The sequence below is a fragment of the Pongo abelii genome, chromosome 2 (genome assembly GCF_028885655.2).
Source record: "Pongo abelii isolate AG06213 chromosome 2, NHGRI_mPonAbe1-v2.0_pri, whole genome shotgun sequence".
Classification (NCBI taxonomy): domain Eukaryota; kingdom Metazoa; phylum Chordata; class Mammalia; order Primates; family Hominidae; genus Pongo; species Pongo abelii.
The window spans coordinates 24859012-24876853 of NC_085928.1; the positions used below are offsets into that span (position 1 = coordinate 24859012).

At 46.7% G+C, this 17842-nt stretch overlaps 1 protein-coding gene across 10 annotated transcripts in view; it reads right to left on the reverse strand.

The window, feature by feature from the left end:
- The window catches only part of BOC (BOC cell adhesion associated, oncogene regulated), a 76409-nt gene that overhangs the window by 15487 nt on the left and 43080 nt on the right, over positions 1–17842 (reverse strand). For 9 of the 10 annotated variants that reach the window (XM_054551518.2, XM_063721766.1, XM_063721765.1 and 6 more), the window contains 2 exons: positions 3536–3682; positions 1038–1181 (listed from right to left, as the gene is read on the reverse strand). In XM_054551518.2, the coding sequence (XP_054407493.2) occupies positions 1038–1181; positions 3536–3682 (291 nt within the window). The remainder of the gene's footprint in view (positions 1–1037; positions 1182–3535; positions 3683–17842) is intronic. The other variant, XM_063721767.1, reaches the window with a different exon arrangement.

Sequence of the window (17842 nt, forward strand, 5' to 3'; positions counted from 1 at the left end):
AACTGTCTCTCACAGTGAGCATCTCAGAGCCGGCCTCCGGCTGAGCTGAATGGAATCCACTGTTTAAACACATGCATTTCTCATATTGCAAGGTCCCCAAATGCAAATCACCTATGTACTTCCTCAGGTGCACAGCTGGGAAAGCTGTAATCTTTTTTCAACACTGTGGACAAACTGCAGAGAACTCACTGAAAGGCACATTTACTCTCCAATGTGTGCTGTTCCTCAGTGATCTTCAAGGAGCAAAGGGACCATGTGTGATTCTGCTTTATATGCCAACCAGGGGCAGACCCGGGTTTTCTAAAACCTGAAATTTATACAGTTTTGGAGGTCCCAAAAAGAATGGAAAATGATACATACAAAGTTAGGGCCTTGTAAGGCCTCTGTCAGTGAGTGAAGGACCATGGAAGTTTAACTTCATTAGCTTCACAGTGATTCCATCTCTGGTGCCAACTCTAAGCCTAACTCCGTGTAAGATGTCACTCCTTTGAATAGGCAGGGACTCCAGGCAAGCACACGGAAAGGTAGCTGCTGTTTTCCTGTGCATTGAGAGCATGTGGGCCTCCTGGAAGCTCACGAGAGGGTGGTGCTGGGCACACCTCATCAGTGCAGAGAGTGCAGGCCCAGGGACCTCACGTAGGGCAGAACAGCAGCCTGGAGGCCTCCCACGTGGCCATCTGTTCTAGGCACATGCTGTGTCCTCTGCTGAGCTTGAGACAAGACCCACCGTCCTGTCCCAGCACACACATTCTGACCCATCCCAATCGCAAAGTAAGCGTGAAGGAAACCTCCCATCAGGCAGGTGTGGCAGCAGGCACAGTCGCCTGGGGCTGCGTGCTGTGAGACGCTGGCCCTGAGAATGGCCAGAGGGGAGACAACCCCTGGCTGGGAACCCCTGGCTGTCCCCCTGGCCAAAGCCAGTGCACACAGAACTGGAGTTTGGATGTGGCACCTCCAGGTATCTACCTCCCTTTCCATCTTTGTGGGCCCTTCCGTCAATGATCCCCCGTCCCCCAGCAGGTGGGCCCGGGCCTTACGGCGCACACGTAGCCTGTCGCTGGAGCCGGAGGTTTTCACTTCCTGGGTCACTGGGTTGTAGGCTGCACACTTGTACGTGCCCTCGTCCTCCTGGCTGGCATTCACAATCTGGAGGTTCCCTGAGGGCATGATCAGGTAGTTACCTGTGGAAAGGGCAGGGCCAGGGGAAGATGGGATGGGTCCAGAATGCTTCACTCTGCAGCTACCACAAAAGAGAGGTGCACGGAGGGAGAGGAACAGGCTGGGCAGGCACTAGGAGCTGATGTCCACCTGAGCCCCCACAAGACCAAGCCTAAGATGCTGTTCTTCCCATAAAACCTAGCAACAAGTGGGACAGAGTGTCAGAGAGAAAAGGTAACTAACCAACCAGCTAACAGACTGGCTGACTGACTAACTGCCACAACTTAGTGCATAGGTCAATGGAAGAGCATTTTATACTTTAAAGGGAGCGAAGGGAGGCTAGCAAGAAAGCAGGACTTGGAATCAGCCATGGTCTCATGCTCTGGGTCTGCTGGGTATTAACTGTGTGATCTTGGGCAAGTTAATTAATCTCTCTGATCCAGTTTCCTCATTTGTAAAAGGGCTTAATGTATGCTGCCTCAGGGCCATTGTAAGGATTGAGAGGCCCAGGCTGCACACATGAGAGATGAGATCATCATTCCTGCAAGCCTCCAGGAAGGAGGAAATTGATTTTGGAGCTTCCCATCATTCTCCCCAAATGATGAGCAAATCTTCCCATCAGTCATAGCCATCACTCGGAATCGCCTCATTATTGCATATCTGCTACTTGGAGAGGAATATTCTGACTTTCAACCACTGTCCTCCCCATGAATGCCACTGAAATCCTTTCTTCCCCATCAGGGGCCTGTTAGGCTCTGTCTGCTCCTGGTCCATAGGTGCCCTGGGATGGTGCCTCACGGGTGTTCAGCTTCTGTAGCTAGGAGGCAGATTCACAGCTCCGGGACACCCCAGCAACTAGGGTGGCATTTGGCTTCCTGGCAGGTAAAGCTATGGCCATCAGTGCTGGGCTTTGCCCTGGTGGCCCCTCCTGAGAGCCGTGCTGTTGCCAAGCCTGGTGCCTGCCTGCTGCTGGGCCACCCAGGTATGAGCTGCTTATTAGCAAGTGCCAGATGGAGTGGGAGAAACCCTTGGCCCTGGTGGGGCAGGCAGGCCTCTCCCAGAGGCTGCTGCCAACCTTCTGCTGGGGACAGTAGGGATTAATGATCTTCTTCCTCCAGTCTCCAGTTAGTTCTGAGTGGTTGGATTAGGTGTTTTACCCTTTTGAAAACAGTTGTCTGTATTCTCTGTTTTCTATAATGAACATATGTTCCTTTCATAACCAGAAAGAGTTGATAAAAATATCTTAAAATCTATAGAATATTTTTAAAGGTATACTTTTTTTTTTTTTTTCCTTGAGGCAGGGTCTCACTCTGTCACTCAGGCTACAGTGCAGTGGCATGATCTTGGCTCACTACAACCTTAGCCTCCTGGACTCAAGCAATTAAAAGGTGTACATTTTGAGCTGTGGAGTCAGGTCAAGTAAGGTCTACTTGGCCTCAAGTATGGGGTCAGTTGTGAAAAGAAGCTGGCTTTGACTTCAGGGACAACCCCTTCCCCTCTGGCATTCTGTGGACCAAGTCTTGGCTTCCCTAGACCTGCTGCCGTGTCTGTCCACTGTGGCTTCAGCATGGAGCTGTGACAGCTGAGATAACTGCATTTACTATGCAAACGGGGAGAGGGAAAAATGAAGTCCACTACAAAGATTGCTCTGCTGCATGGGGAAGAGCTCCACCTCCTGCCAGGGAACCCTGGGGCTCCATGAATGGGCTTATTAGGCAGCCTTCCTGTGTGTGCCTGGAGGCACAGAACTTCCACAGGCAGCATGCAGAACCATGTGCTGAGAGCCTGGATGGAACAGCAGCATCTCAGTAATATCTTCTGGAGCCTGAAAGGATAAAGAAATTCCTCATGCTAAGACAGAGGACTTCCATAATGGAAGCCACCTGCTTTGGGACCCTACAGGACTCAATATCAAGAAAGAAGACATGACCAACCATGGTGGCTCAAGCCTGTAATTTCAGCCAAAGCGGGAGGATTGCTTGAGCTCAGGAGTTCTAGACCAGCCTGGGCAACATAGCGAGACTGTCTCTATAACAAATAAAAATAAAGTTAGCCAAGCATGGTGGCGTGTGCCTGTAGTCCTAGCTACTCAGATGGTTGAGGAAGGAGGATCTCTTGAGCCTTGATGATGGAGGCTGCAGTGAGCTCTGATTGTGCCACTGCACTCCAGTTTTGGTGACAGAACAAGATCCTGTCTCTTAAAAGGAAAAAAAAGGGAGGAGGACAGCTGGCCAGCATGAGGACAGGGCTGCTGGCATGTTGAGGGGTATTTGGGAGGCAGCAGCAGCTGCCCTAGCTTTGTTGAGCAGTGAGCGGTTGGAGGAGGCCAGCTTCCCTTCTGCCCTCAGCCTTGGCCTCTGGGCTCCTGCCCACTCACCTCTGGAGGCCTCCAGCCACTCTTGTTTGACGCTGTACCGGACCTGGGCTTTGGGGTGGCTCTCAGGCAGGTGGCAGGCAATGACTGCTGTGTTTCCCTCATCCACTTCAATCACGTGCTGCACATCTAACTTGAAGTCCTGGAGATCTGTGAAGAGAAGGGAAGGTGCTGGTTGGAGGAGAGCAGAGCAAAAGTGTGACATTTCAGGGTGGGCTTGTGCCTTGGTGTTGTCAGTCACGACAAAGCTCACACCTAGGGGGATATCACGGGATCTTCCAAGTTCTTCCTCCAGCCCCTTGTTGTCTACAGGAGTTTGTAAGAATGTGGGGCCCTCATCACTGATGGGGTTCACTTTATATATACAAGCTGGGGGAAGGTGCAGAGAGAATCCCATCAAGGGGTGCCTCTGGCTCAGACCATCTGTTACACTGAGATGTGGGGGCAAGTTGGCTCTGCTTATCCACCCCAGAAATGGGGTGGGTCAAGGTACAAACGTCCTAGCAGAGCTGTCAGAAGGCTCAACTAATGGAGATGGAAGGGAACAATAAAAGAGAATGCTGCTGTCTTTTCTCCAAGTTGATTAAGAACAGCCTTTGGAGGCTGAGGCAGGAGAATGGCATGAACCCAGGAGGCAGAGCTTGCAGTGAGCCGAGATTGCGCCACTGCACTCTGGCCTGGGCAAAAGAGCGGGACTCCGTCTCAAAAAAAAAAAAAAGAACAGCCTTCCCAGGTTCTCCTTAGGCATCCGATGACAAGTGACAGGCCTGAGATTCTACCTGATTGCTGGCCATGGGTATAACCAGAAGGCTGATTCTTGCTGCTCAGGAGCCACACCCCACTTCACTGAGGATCCTTCCTTGGGGCTGGGGGCAGGACTCTGGATACCCTAAGGGTTTTCTAAGACAAAGGAATCTGCCAGGACAACAGGCAGCACCCCAGGGTGGCTTAATGGCAGTGGACTGTGGAGGAGCCAGGGTCCTGACATGAGGCTGTGGTCTCTGGCAGCCCCATAGCCGTCTCTCCTGGCTTGGCACCATGGGATCTAAACTGGGAGAGCATGGAGATCCATCTAGAATAAAACCAGAATGTTTCCCAAACAATGCAAGAGTCCAAACAACAAATCTCTCTTTGTATGAGCCAAATCATTGATGTTGCTGAATAAAACAGGGACGACTTGCACAACAAAACTGCATGCATTCCAAGTTGGAAATCTGGTTTTCAGGATTATAGCTGAATTTAAGGGGAGAAATAAAACTAATGCAGAATAAGACAGATGGAAATATTTTACCCAGACACTCTCTTCCTAAAGGTACTCAGAAAGCCCTGGAGGCACCTTCTCCGAATGCTGGCCACACCAAATTCTGCTCAGCTCCCGAGACTGACAGCATCGGGGCTGACTGCAATTTCACTGCAAGACTGCACCTGCCTCTGCTGTTGTTTCCAGTGGAGACCCAGAGAGGGCTGGAATCAGGTTTCTCACAGAAGACAAGAGATAATGACCAAAAACAAACTGGTGTCACCCTAGGAGTACCTGGTGATTAAGGTACTCAGTGAGGCTTCCCACGTAATGGAACTTCCCAGCAGCTCTTAGTCAATTCAAGCCAACACAGGGAAGGAAAGCCCTATTGTTTCTGTGAAAGGATTGATGTCCCTTTGATTACAGTATTAGACTGTGAACTTTTTAGGGGCATGGACCAAGTTTTGTTCCTGTCTGTGTCGCCTGAACCTAACCCAGGTCCTGGCCCAAGTACACACTTGGCAAGTGTTGAATGAATAAATGAATGAATGTTAATGAATGAACGAATGAATATCTTGGAAGCTGAGCCCCACGAGTTAGGTACAAGTTGCCCATTATGCTGCCTAGAAACTCAAATTCATAGTTGAAGTTGGTCTACATTTTGAACAAACGGACAAGAGCCTAGCACAACAAATGTTCTATGAACATTATATCTAAGTGTGGCCAATGGAAGCTATTTTGCAAATAGAATGTTTCTTGAGATGTTATGCAGGATCTGAAGAAAGAAGTGAAATAGGTCTAATAAATGTGCTGCAAGAAATACATGCTATTCAAGGAGTGATGTGTTAAAAACAGTGACAGGATGGATATTCCATTCTCCATGATGTGCTTATTTCACATTGCATGCCTGTATCAAAACATCTCATGTACCTGATAAATATACACACATACTATGTACCCACACACACACACACACAAACCTTAAAAAAAAGCCAGGGATTGGCTGTCTTGATTCCTTTCTATTGCCCCATTTCACTTTCCAGGCTGAACAAGCATGCCTGCGGGTCAAGGCGAGATCTCTCATAGATTCCTTCCTATGGGTAAGTGTAGGGCCTCCTGGGCTTTTAAATAATGATTTCAAAATTATTTAATGTTTTGTGTGTGATATCTGACCCTAACTAAATGATAAATTCCTGGTGGGAAGCCTATTAATTTTTCACTCTTCACCCCAACCCCAAGCTCTATTTCATAGTACTGAGGATACAGCAAATGCTTTCTAAATCCTTGCTAAATAAATACAGTTTGGAAGGCTGAGCCCAAGCCCAGCTTGATGGGTGTGCAACCTGCCTCTGCACTTGATGGAGTAACACTCGGTTTAATGCTCTGCTTTCACCATCTGAAAATTCTTAATAATGTTTCAATGAGGGACCCTACATTTTCATTTTGCATTTGGTCCCACAAATTATTTAGCCCAGTCCTGGCTGAGCCTCTCAGCCAAGATAGCTAATGAGTTTTCTCTCAGAGAAGAGGAAGGTTTGGACTATGGGAAAGGAATTGCTTGAGCTCAACATGTTCTAGCTAAATATCGGTAACTTTGTTTTCTGAAAGCAATTCACTTAAAAAATGCAAAGGCCTTAATCCTCCTTCAGGCCAGTGCGCCTGTACCTGCCAAGTCAGGAGGCTCCCCACAAAGCGAGCTGTGAGTGACTGTGAGCTGTGAGTGATTGTGAGCTTAGATGCATCTGGAAAATTCCTCAGGCGCTGTGAAGCACTCTTCTCCATGGTCGAATAAATCCCAAACTACTCCACCAAGAGGTTTTTTGTTTTTTTTTTCCTCCTCCTTTTCTTCACCTCATTCCAAGGAAATTTGCCTTAAGCAAAGAATATACTTAAAGCTAGCAGTTCATTTTGCAAGAAAGATGTAAGCAACTAAAAGGAGTTTGGCACCAGGACGCCATCTCCATCTTCATGGCCCTAGGCTCCTGCCCATTGTAATTGAGGGCTTATCCAGGCACGGAGGGAGCATGCACTCTGCCAGGCACCCACCTCAGCAACCCAGTGGTAGAAAACACTGTCCCTTTTAATCCCCTCTTGGCTCCTGCTGCACCCTCTGACAGCTGCTCAGTTGGAGACAGAAGGCTGTGCAGTGGGGGAGCATGAAGCTGGGCACTGGTCAGCCATGCGGCCAGACAGCCCCTCTGTTCTGATGCCAACATGTGCACAACAGCCTGTGCAGGCAGGACCGAGGGCACCCCAGCTGGACATCCAGCTCCCCACAAGGGGCGACTGGCAGGCGAGCCTTCCTGGCTTCAAAACAAATAAGCAGCAGTTCGGTCCTTGGCCCTGTCCCTCCTACCCCCTAACCCCCCTCCCCCCGTGCCTCCTAAGCTTAAGCCTTAGCTTAAAACACTCCCAATTTGGCTGCTCGAGTAAAACTTGAGTTTCACTAAGGGATCAAAGGCAGAATAATGAAGTGATGAATGATCTGAAAATCAGAGGACTCCCTTTTTCTAGTGTTTTTGGACAGGAAGGGGGCCAGGGAGGGGTGGGGAGTTCATGATCAATAAGAGCCTAATCAGCCATCAGATGGGGCAGATGCAGAGAGGAGCTCTAGCTGGCGCATATGAAGGAAACCAGCCTGTTCCCAGGCCCCTTTGTCTGCAAAGCCGGTTTCCTGGCCGAGTCCCTAGGCTGCTCAGTGTGCTTCACTGGAAATAAGGGACAGGCCCTTCAATTACAAATGGGGTTAGCAGGCCTCCGCTGCAGAAAGATGGATCAGGTTTCATGGGGAAATGGTTTGACAGGACACCTGCCCTTGCCTGTTGGCTGGTGTGTTTGAGAAATCCATTAGAGGAATGTTTTTGCAGCTTTAATCCTCTTACCTTCCCTCCCCTCGCACTCTTCTTTTGCATCCTCTCTTTGTGCATTTTCCAGCTACTTCATTAACTTGTCCACATTAATCAAATGCTAGTAGACCCACTTTTGTTTCTCAGCTCCCAACAGGTCAGAAGTCCTGGTCTTTGGGGCTATCTCTGAGTTTACTGATCTTATTTACTTGTCACAGAGCTTTGTGATTTCTGAGAAAGCCCATGATATTTTGGGCTCCATATAGAACCCGGCCCAGTTCCTTCCTTCTGGGAGCTCAGTTTCCAAAGGGAATATGTACACTCTGATACATCACTTCTGTAGGATGTCTGAACACAGAGGTTACAGGGATGTGTTCAGACACACATCATGTGATGTACTCTGTGCTTTCTCTTCACATTCAAAGGGCACATCAGGCACAGACCCTTTTGGCTATGGGAAAAACAGAAAGCAAATTAAAGACTATCAAAGGTACATGGATGTGGCTGCCATCAGCAGGATCACATGTGAAACTGCAAACTGGCACATTTTATCTTGAGTGTCTCTTGAATTTCTTTCTCACCACCTTCTAGTCTCTATCTTTCCTTTATTAATAAAAGGCTCGGCAGAGCTATGAATTAAATTACAGTATTTGGTGTACGTTCATGCATTCTCACAACACAAATTGTCAAATATTAATTGTAAGCTTATCCCCCAATTTTCATGGACTTTACATGTCCAACTACAGGATGTGTTGGGTCTCAGTTAAATGCCCCAGGTATAATCCATAAACCTAACAATCACTTCCAAGGGAGTTCTTCATTCAATCTTCTCCTGCATCCTCCTTTAAGCTGCAGATTGAAGTTCGATGCTGTTTGAAGTAAGAAGAGAAGTAAGACGCCACCATCCGCTGGATGCTTCATGGAGTTACCAATATCCCCATATCCATGAGCTCTGCTGAATGCTTAAAGAAACTTTGGCCTTCTACCCCTGCAGGTACTTCTCACGTACAATCCTGTCCTACCCTCCTGCCTGTTCCTGGGGATCACAGGACAAGCCTGCACTCCTCTACAGAGGTCTGGATGGGATCCATTAGGTCACGGGGCACTGCATGGGGCTCATGTGGCAATGCTGCCAGGATGACTTAGCAGCCTCAGGGCCACTGGCAGGTTTCTGGGCTGATGGATAATTCTATTCCCCAACTGTCACAACCTCCAAGCCTCAACTTGTCCCTGTGGCAGCTTGCTGCACCTGTGGCTAATGCTATAAGGCACAAAGGATTCTGCTCTAATGGAGCACTACTCAGTGGCATGCTGATCCTTTGATCCTTCCCTGCACCTCAGTCCCTTTTTGAGAGACACCCGAGGTGCAGGAGAAGTAAAGTTACTAAGAGTTTTCTCTGGTTGAGCTTCTGGCTCATGGCTATCAGACAGACTTGGCTGTAGAGTCTGAGAAGACAAAGGGTCCTTGACACTCCTCACTATGTTGCCTCTGGACAATATGGGGGCTCTCCTGTGTCCCAAACTGCTTCATTGATGGACAAAGAGTCCCAACACAATTCTCGACCCCCAAGTCACTTGAGGAACCGTGGCTTGGCATGACCCCAAGGTTATTCCTCTGAAATAAAATAATCTGCAAGTGAAAAGCCATGGCAGTTTTCTGCTGAGGATGTGGGACAACTACAGAAGCAGAGGAAAGGCTGGAGCCTCATTGTGCTCTCATGAGGTCAGAAAGCCTGGCACCTGGTGAGTGGCTGGGGTTTACTGTGGGCTGGGCAGGCATCTCAGAAGCCATGCATTTGGGGTAATGACTAAGTCTTTTAGCCCTGGCACATAGACCCCCTGCAGCCCACAAAGCAGGACAAAACCACCATTTGGTAAAATACCATCCCTCTGGTCATCATCGAGTCATTCATTTAGCAAGCCAGGTGCTGCAGAATTGTCTATTATGCCAAGCACTGCAGAAAATACAAAGAAGAAAAGACATAGCGCTCCTAACCACAGGGAGCTTTCAATCACATAGACAAGGCAGGACACAATAATTCACAAGCGTGGTGTTCTCCAGCGTAGTCCTCACCACCTCCACCAGCACTCCAGCCTAAGTCAACACTGTAATCTACAGAGACACTTAGAAACACGGTTGGCAGAGTGAGTACTGCTTCTCCCTTTGCAGGCAGGGAGACTGGATAAATATGTTTGCTGTCTTTGGGATTTTTTTCTGCCTGTCCAATTGCACAAATAATTTTGGCTCCCAAGCTCTCTCCTGACAACCATGGAAACATGACATGAAATTTCTCAAGCACACTTTCCGATGAAAGCAAGGCATGCTCTTTTTTATTTAAAGAAAACAGTTTCCATGGGGAGGAAGAAGAATTAAAAAAAAAAAAAAACCTTTGTAGATGCCAAACACATTAGTTGTTAAATCTTGTTTCTTTCTTTTCCTTTCAGTTGAGGTGGGATTTACACCCAGATTTGAGCAGTGGAAGAAAGCTGAGATTGGAGAAGAGATGAAAGAGACTGGGGGATGAGGGCTGAAAATCAAAGTCAAGACAGGAGAGAGAAATCTGGGGGTGGGCAGGAGGGGAAAGCAGGCCAGAAGGGAGGAGTGGGAGAGGAAGAAGGAGAGAGACTAAAAAGAACCTATTTTGCAATGTCATTAAATGATTTGCAATGAATTGGCCTGAGGCTTCAGGAATTTCTTGGCTTGAACCAATTAAAAATATTTCATTTTTAAAAAAGACATAAGAGAACGAGAAATGCGATTAATCCTCAAAGACAAGTCAAGGATGGAGCCATGTCTCCATGGGGTCTGGCAGCCAGATGAACACAGAAGATGTCTGGTCTGTAGACCATCTCATCTACCCTACTTCAGGGCTGCTCTGAGGTAGGGCTGGTTAGCAGAACTGGGGAGTTTCTTTTGGACTAGATGAAGGAATGAAATAGTTAGAAAAAATATATACTGAAGAAAGAGAAGAAGGAAAAAAAGATTTACTTGCCAGCAACCCACATCACACATATTTCTCTGATCAACCAAATATAAACTATAAACTTAGCAGTGGGAAAATTAATGTGAGTCCTGGTGGTCTGGACTCATCAGAGCCAGAGCTGGATCCTGGCACTGGCTTTGGAAGGGCTGGCAGCCTGTGCAGGAAGAGAGGGAGGAGAGAAAGCAGAGGCTGAGGAGCTCAGAGAGAGAATGGGGATGAGCAGTTTGGTGTGGCTGTGATGAACAGAACTCCAGGTGGGAGAGACGGGGCAGTGGGGCCTGCTTTTTCTTCCCACACACCTGGAAACTGCATACTCCCATCAGCCTCGGTGGCACCAATCCCATCCACCCACTCCAAAATGCCCCTTGAGGTATATGTGAGGACAGTGGTCCCCAACCTTTTTGGCATCAGGGATGGGTTTCATGGAAGATAATTTTTCCATGGCCCATGGGTGGGGAGACGGGGGGGATGGTTTTGGGATAAAACTGTTCCACCTCAAATCATCAGACATTAGTTAGATTCTCATAAGGGGCGCACAAATCCCTCACATGCACAGTTCACAGTAGGGTTCACCCTCTAATGGTGAACCCTATTCTATTGAATGGTGAAAACCATTCTATTCTAATTCTATTCTTATTCTATTTCTATTCTATCCTATTCTATCCTATTCTATCCTATTCTATTCTATTCTATTCTAGAATCTAACACCACTGCTGATCTGACAGGAGGTGGTGTTCAGATGGTAATGCTTGCTGGTCCACCGCTCACCTCCTGCTGTGTGACCCGGTTCCTAACAGGCCATGGACCACCATGGAATAGTACTGGTCTGCTGCCTGGGGGTTGGGGACCCCTGTGTTAGGTCATGGAGCCAAATTCACTGGCATCTCCCTGAGGTTCCAGAATTTCCTCCAAACATCTCAGTTTCTTTCCAATGCTGTTTTATGCTTCTGACATTCATCAATTTTTCTAAGTCTTTCTTGAATCCATTTGTATCTTCAACCTCTTTGTATCCTGAGTTACTACTTTATCCTTTCTTATATACTTCTTGAAAACTTTTAATATATCAGAATTTGAAAAGGAAATTCAGAAATTGTTAATTTACCCTCTGTATGCCCTTTTTCATCTTCTAGACCTCAAACATGTTTTATCTGGGAGTCTTCCTCTTTCCTGACATTCACAGAAGGCCTATGGTGTGCCAGGCCCCGTGGACAGCACTGTGGACACAGATGCATAATAACAGTTCCTACCCTCCAGATAGAGAGGCAAGAAAGGGCTGGGGAAGCAAACCCAAGGTACTAAGGAAGCCGGGAAGAGAACCTACTCTAGACTTGGAAGTTGAAGGGGTCAAGAAACATTCCTAGAGAAGATACCTGAGTCTTGAAAAATGAGAAGGAATTAGTAACCCAAGGGAGGTGGGAACTTTCTGAGGACGGGGATGGAGAGGAAGATGCTGCCAGCTGAGGGACCACCATTCTGGAAGCTAGGAGAAAGTGCGCGATGGAAAGTGGGCCTGAGGCAAAGGCTGTAAGCACCTCACTGTTAATCACAATTCTCCCTACAGGAAAATAAATGCTGTTTCTACTTCAGCAAGTTTTTTCCTTTTGTTTACATTTTTTCTCATTATGAAGTGATCATCCTTTAATTGGGATGTGAACACTACATCTATTTGCAGGACAGACTCACTGTTCTATAGAGCTCAAGATTATTACCAGACTCCAAAAATGGCTGAAAGTCTAAAAACAAAGTCAAAGTAGAAATTGCTCAACTTTTCCACACACACACGAGAAACAGGGGATGCTGAGATGTGAAGCTGTTTTTAAAAAACGAGGGAACCAAGGACTCATTTGCTCTCTTGGTTTTCTTTTTTGTTTTAAAGGAAGTGTCTTCCACCATGCTCCTTAAAGGAGTCCAGTGATTTCAAGCCGGCAAATCAATCTTTCTCTTGGCTTCTGGTGCAAAAGGCTCCTCAAACTGTGTTTTGGCTCACTGAATCAACATACTACACAGCCCTTCCCTTTTCTCTTAGCTTAGAAAATGAACCCAGTATTGCATTTAAGCATTTGGCTGTGAATGCAAAGAATGAATTGAGGACAAGGGTGGAGTGGGTTAAGAGTCCTTAAGGGTGTCCTTGGTAGAAGATGCACTATGAACCTGAGGTCTGTTTGGTAACTAGTGACCTCTGATAAATATAGAATGGGACCCCTGGCTGTTTGGGGCAGACATTTGCTGCCAAGATGCTCTGAGCAGAACTTACACCATGGATCTGTCTGGGTACTTGCACCAGGGCGAATAGGACTAGTGTGGCCAATGCCATTTGAAGATTTCACCAGAATATCAGGGACAATTCTCCTGAGCTATTAATTTCTGCCTGCATCCAGGAGAAGACAGAAAGCGTTGATGTAACTTTGTCCTAAAGCTATAAGATATTCCTTATTCATTTCCTATTAAGATGCTCAAGTTGCTCAGGCACCTTTTGGATCTCAGCCATCTTTCAATAATTTTCTTGCCCAAGTGGCAAAGTAAAATACACATAACTTATGGTACGGAACAACTAAATTTCAAGCTGGCTCTCCTTTTCCAACTCCATTCCCCTGTGTGGAGCTGTCTCTGTCTCTCCCAGCCAAGGCAGGCTCACACTCTGCCCCAGCTGCAAATCTCCTTCCCCTCCTGGGGCAGCTTAGGAAGCAACCTGTGTTTTCTTTCCCTACAACCCTTCTCACTGCCATCCCTTCATCCCAAAGCAAAAAGCTTGTACAGGATTCCCTGATGCCCAAGCCAACACACAAATGTTTTTCCAATTTGGAGCGAATGGCTCCTCCTGTTTTGTCAGGGAGTCACTGGCTAACTGAACCAGATGGGGGCGGAAGTGGGGAGTACTGGAGAAAACACTCAAAGTTTCTTTCTTAATCAGAAAATGTTCATACCCAAAGAGAAAAGAGATGAGAAACAGTAAGAAATGGGGTGAGCGGGGAACAGGATGGAGAGAGACAATCACCTGGTGGCTAGATTAAGAATTCGATTGAGCTCACCATGGAAATCTCTCACTATGGAAATAAAACTTTCTATGGCAGTATCGGTGCCATCCCAGAAACTGAACTGGGCCTAGTTCTGAATACACAATGTTAAGAGCTGAATTTGGTTGTTAAAGGTCTGAGAAAGGTATGTGAGGACTCAGAAATTAAAAATCAAGGTTGTCTTGTACACATTCTTCAAGGCTCAACTGCTGAGTCTTCCGCAATCCCCTGAAATGGAAATGAATCCTTGCTAGCCTCCGAGCTGCCATTAAAATCTGTTCACATCTCTGTCGGGCAACTCATGGGGCTGCCTTGCTTTATGACTAATGTGTTAACAAAGTCCACCTTCTCCATTAGACTGAGAGATGTTCAATGGCCAGGACCAGATCTTACTGTGCTCTGTTAGAAATTCTAAATGTTCCCAATTCTTAGGGCACCAACACCCAAAACATCCAAATATAGGAGTCAGCACTGGAGAATGAGTGCTTTGCTGTTTTTCAAGTGGGACTCATGAACTTTGGTCTTGTCTTATTTAATAGAAGCCTTTAGAAATAGAATGCATTAAGTTGTAAGGTACTGAGGACAAAATTAAATTAAAGAGGTAGATTGTTAATTGTAGTAAGAAAATATATTCTGGGAAGAAAATTATACTGACTGTTGGAAATGAAAGATAAATTCTTTTTATTGATTGAGTTCTTGCTTGCTTCTTTCTTCTCTCATCCTCTCCACCCCTACACTTCACAGAGGAGTTGAGAAAAAAAACCTTGAAAAAAATCAAGATATAGGTTTTATATATATTTAAAAATCAAGACTGGGGGAAAATTAGGAAAGGATAGTCTTAATAAGATTGCCCAAATTAAACCACAATTTTGCTCTGAGACACCTGTGGCCAAAGAGAATCCAAACAATATGCCTCTGCCAAGGTGAGAGGGCTTCACGAAGCTGTTTCTGCAACAAGTGAATGCATCTCTGGTAGGGGCTGGGGCAACAGGGTCTCTGTGTCTGCATCTTCCAATGGTCAGCTCCACCCAAGGCTGAAATCCAAAGCATCCAGAGGTTTGAATGGGGCTCATGGCTCCATAAAGGTTAAGAAATAACCATTGTCCTGGCAGCATGGAAACACCTCCGTCTAAAGGTGCCGTTAATGATTCTGGGAGCTGGACTTAGGGAGAATCTAATTTCTTCACATTGCCTCCGAAGAGACATATTCCAAAAGAATTCCAGGCAGGTGGTGTATTTCAGGTGGACAGTAGGGGATTGTGATGGTTAATTTCATGTGTCAAATTTGCTAGACAATCTTTTACTTTGAGAAAATAATTACCCTCCCTAATGGGGATAGGTCTCATTTGATCATTGAGGGTATTAATAGCAAAGACATGTTTTCCAGAGAAGAACACAACACAGAAAATATGCCTGAGTTTCCTGCTTTTACCCTCAAGACTGCAATATCAATTCTTACCTGAATCTACAGCCTGCATGAGCTAACTCTTTAAAATAAATCTTTGTATAATATATAATTATACATATACAAAGTTAAATGTATTATACACACACACACACACACACACACACACACACACACACACACACACATATGTATTATTGGTTCTGCTTCTCTGGAGAACCCTAATACAGAGATAAAGGAAGATAGAAATGTTTTGAGAAAGAAATGTCTACAGTGGTCCCTAATGGACTATGGACTATTCTAGTTCACAGTCAGAACCTAGATGACCTTAGTGAAGTGTGTGATGGGAATTAGAGGTTAGGGGAGCTGAGCAAAGAGACATAGCTTCTGTTTGTAGGATTCACCATGCTGAAGGCCAGGGTCAGCCCAGCCTGTCAGTGCAAAACAACAGCTGTCTGTATAGGGCAGCAGTTGAGTGGGCAGCAGTGAACCAACAGGAGCATCAATGAGCAGCTCTGCGGGCTACACTGACAATGCACCATGACACCGTGGCTGCTCCTGAAGGCGGCTGGGGGTGGGAATCTGAGTTAGGGAACACATGTATATAAGGAACTAAGAAAGTCACAGGACATGGGTTAGTTCTCTCTTTATAAGAAGCCAGCCCTCTATTGGTTCTGGTTATGACTGGAAGCTCTGCCACCCTCTGGACTGTTTTCCTAAGGGTCACTCCCAGAATGGAGCTGGGCAGCACAGGGCTGGACACGGGCTTCAGAGCCTCCAGGAAGGAGACACTCCAGAAATGTTTGACAACCACATGGGCGAACAAATAAAGCCTGGGATTTCTAAAATGCTCTCAAATACTAACATCATACATTCTCCCATTTATCCTCAAAAAACCCATGAGACTGATGATGTAATTACTGTGTTCATTTCACAGCTGTGGCAGTCAGTCTAAAGACCAAGTGATTTGCTCAAAGTCATGGAACACTTAAGTGGCAGAGCTAAGGCTTAAATCCAGAATTTAAAACTTTTTTTTTAGCTTCTTATTTTTTCCATTATACCAGTTTGGCCCTTCATTTATTCATGTCACTTCGGACATTTTCTCAAAGTCAGAGATTCATGAGATTCAGAGTGGCGAGGGGGACTCCTTCCTGTCTTGTCAGCCACCTTGTCTGCTGATCTCTGATGCCAGAGACAGGACCATTCAGGAGTATATGCCTGGCCTTGGCGCTAGGAGGCCTTAAGGAGCGGTGACCGATCTGTTCTCAATTATACCGGCTGCAGCTTAAGACTTCACATTAACTTGAGGACTAAAATTCCCAAGTTTAGAATTATAGGTAGCTACCTGGTTACCACTTGTTTTATTTCCAGCTACCAGTGGGACCTAGGGATGATGGGAGAATTGGGAGAATAAAATTATCAAAAAATCTTAAAAGTTAAAAATAAACAATTATTAATGGTTGACTGTTAGAGGTAAGGGATTGAGAACAGCTTTTCCACTGCCAGCTCTGATGAGTCGGTTGTGACTCCTTGCCACGCTGTGTTGAGAACAGGCCTGAGGCGGAACTCAGGGTCCAGTAAGAAGGAGTGGAGTGCTCCCTGGCAGGGTCTGCTGTTGGTTCAGGAGCGACTGGGTAACAGCTGAGCTGTGTAGAGCAGTTGGCTGCCTGGTGTGAGGCTTGTGAAAAGGGAAAGGGAAGTGAAAGGAAGGAGTTCAAAGTTAAAAGCATTTCAAAAACCAAGAATTAGACAAGATGATCTGAAGCGGGGCATTGTCAGCAAGAGAGATTTGTTTTTTTTAAAGTTTAGGTTAAATAGGAAATAAAAAACCCTTCACAGAGGACAGCGAGATGGGCACCTCCACAGAGCATGCAGCAGCCATAACCCACATGGCCAGGACAACCTGGGGTGGAGGGAGGGAGAGAGCGCAGGTGAGACTCTTCAGGTGATTTGACTTCTGGCTCCATTTTACTGAAAATCAAAAGATGATGTCATCTGGTCAGGGTGAACTACAAGTGGACCCTCCAGCTTCCAACACTGGACCAGAAAATTATTCTGCTAGAGGCCTCCTCTCCACCTCTGAATCCTCAAGCCTGGTCCTAAGCCCCATGACCTATAGCTCCCTTCTAGAGGGTGGATGCAGGAGGCGGCATCTTGCCAGGTAGGCCAGACAGCAACTGCTTTGTGCGAGGATGAACATGGGAAAGTGTGGAGAAGAGGCCAGAGGAAAAGGAAGCCTACCATGCTGAGTGTGTGTGGGTGTGCATGCGTGTGCACCGGCACGCCGCTGCCCAGTCTTTCCTCTAAATGCAGACCCTGCCTTCGGTAATCCCGTCTACCACTTGGCTTCCCTCATACATCAGCCAACCAGCAAAACACAGCCCCTATTCTGCTCAGGAATGTGCTTTCAGAAACTTAATCTACTGCTGCGTCTGGGCCAGATCCCCTAATGGCATTAACCCAAAGACAGCACCCCTTTCACTTGCCTCCACCCACCTTCCCGCCACCTCGTTGCTGCCTCCTCCAAGCTTTGCAGTTCCACTCCACCAACTCCCTCTTTTCCATGACACAGCCCCCCATGCCTGCTCTCTCAACTTTCAGCACTTCTTCTTTCTAGTCAGGCCCAAACATTTAGCCTTCTGATTCATGTCTATATGACAAGCCAATAGTTCTTGGCTTTCAAATAAGCCCAGCTCGGCTTCTGCACAAGCCCCTTCTTCTCTCACTGTGCCTTCTTGGGTTGCAACCAAACATTTCCCTTTGTCCTTTCTGCCAACCACAGATCCCCTCAAGCACCAGAGAAAGAAGCAGCCAGGAATAT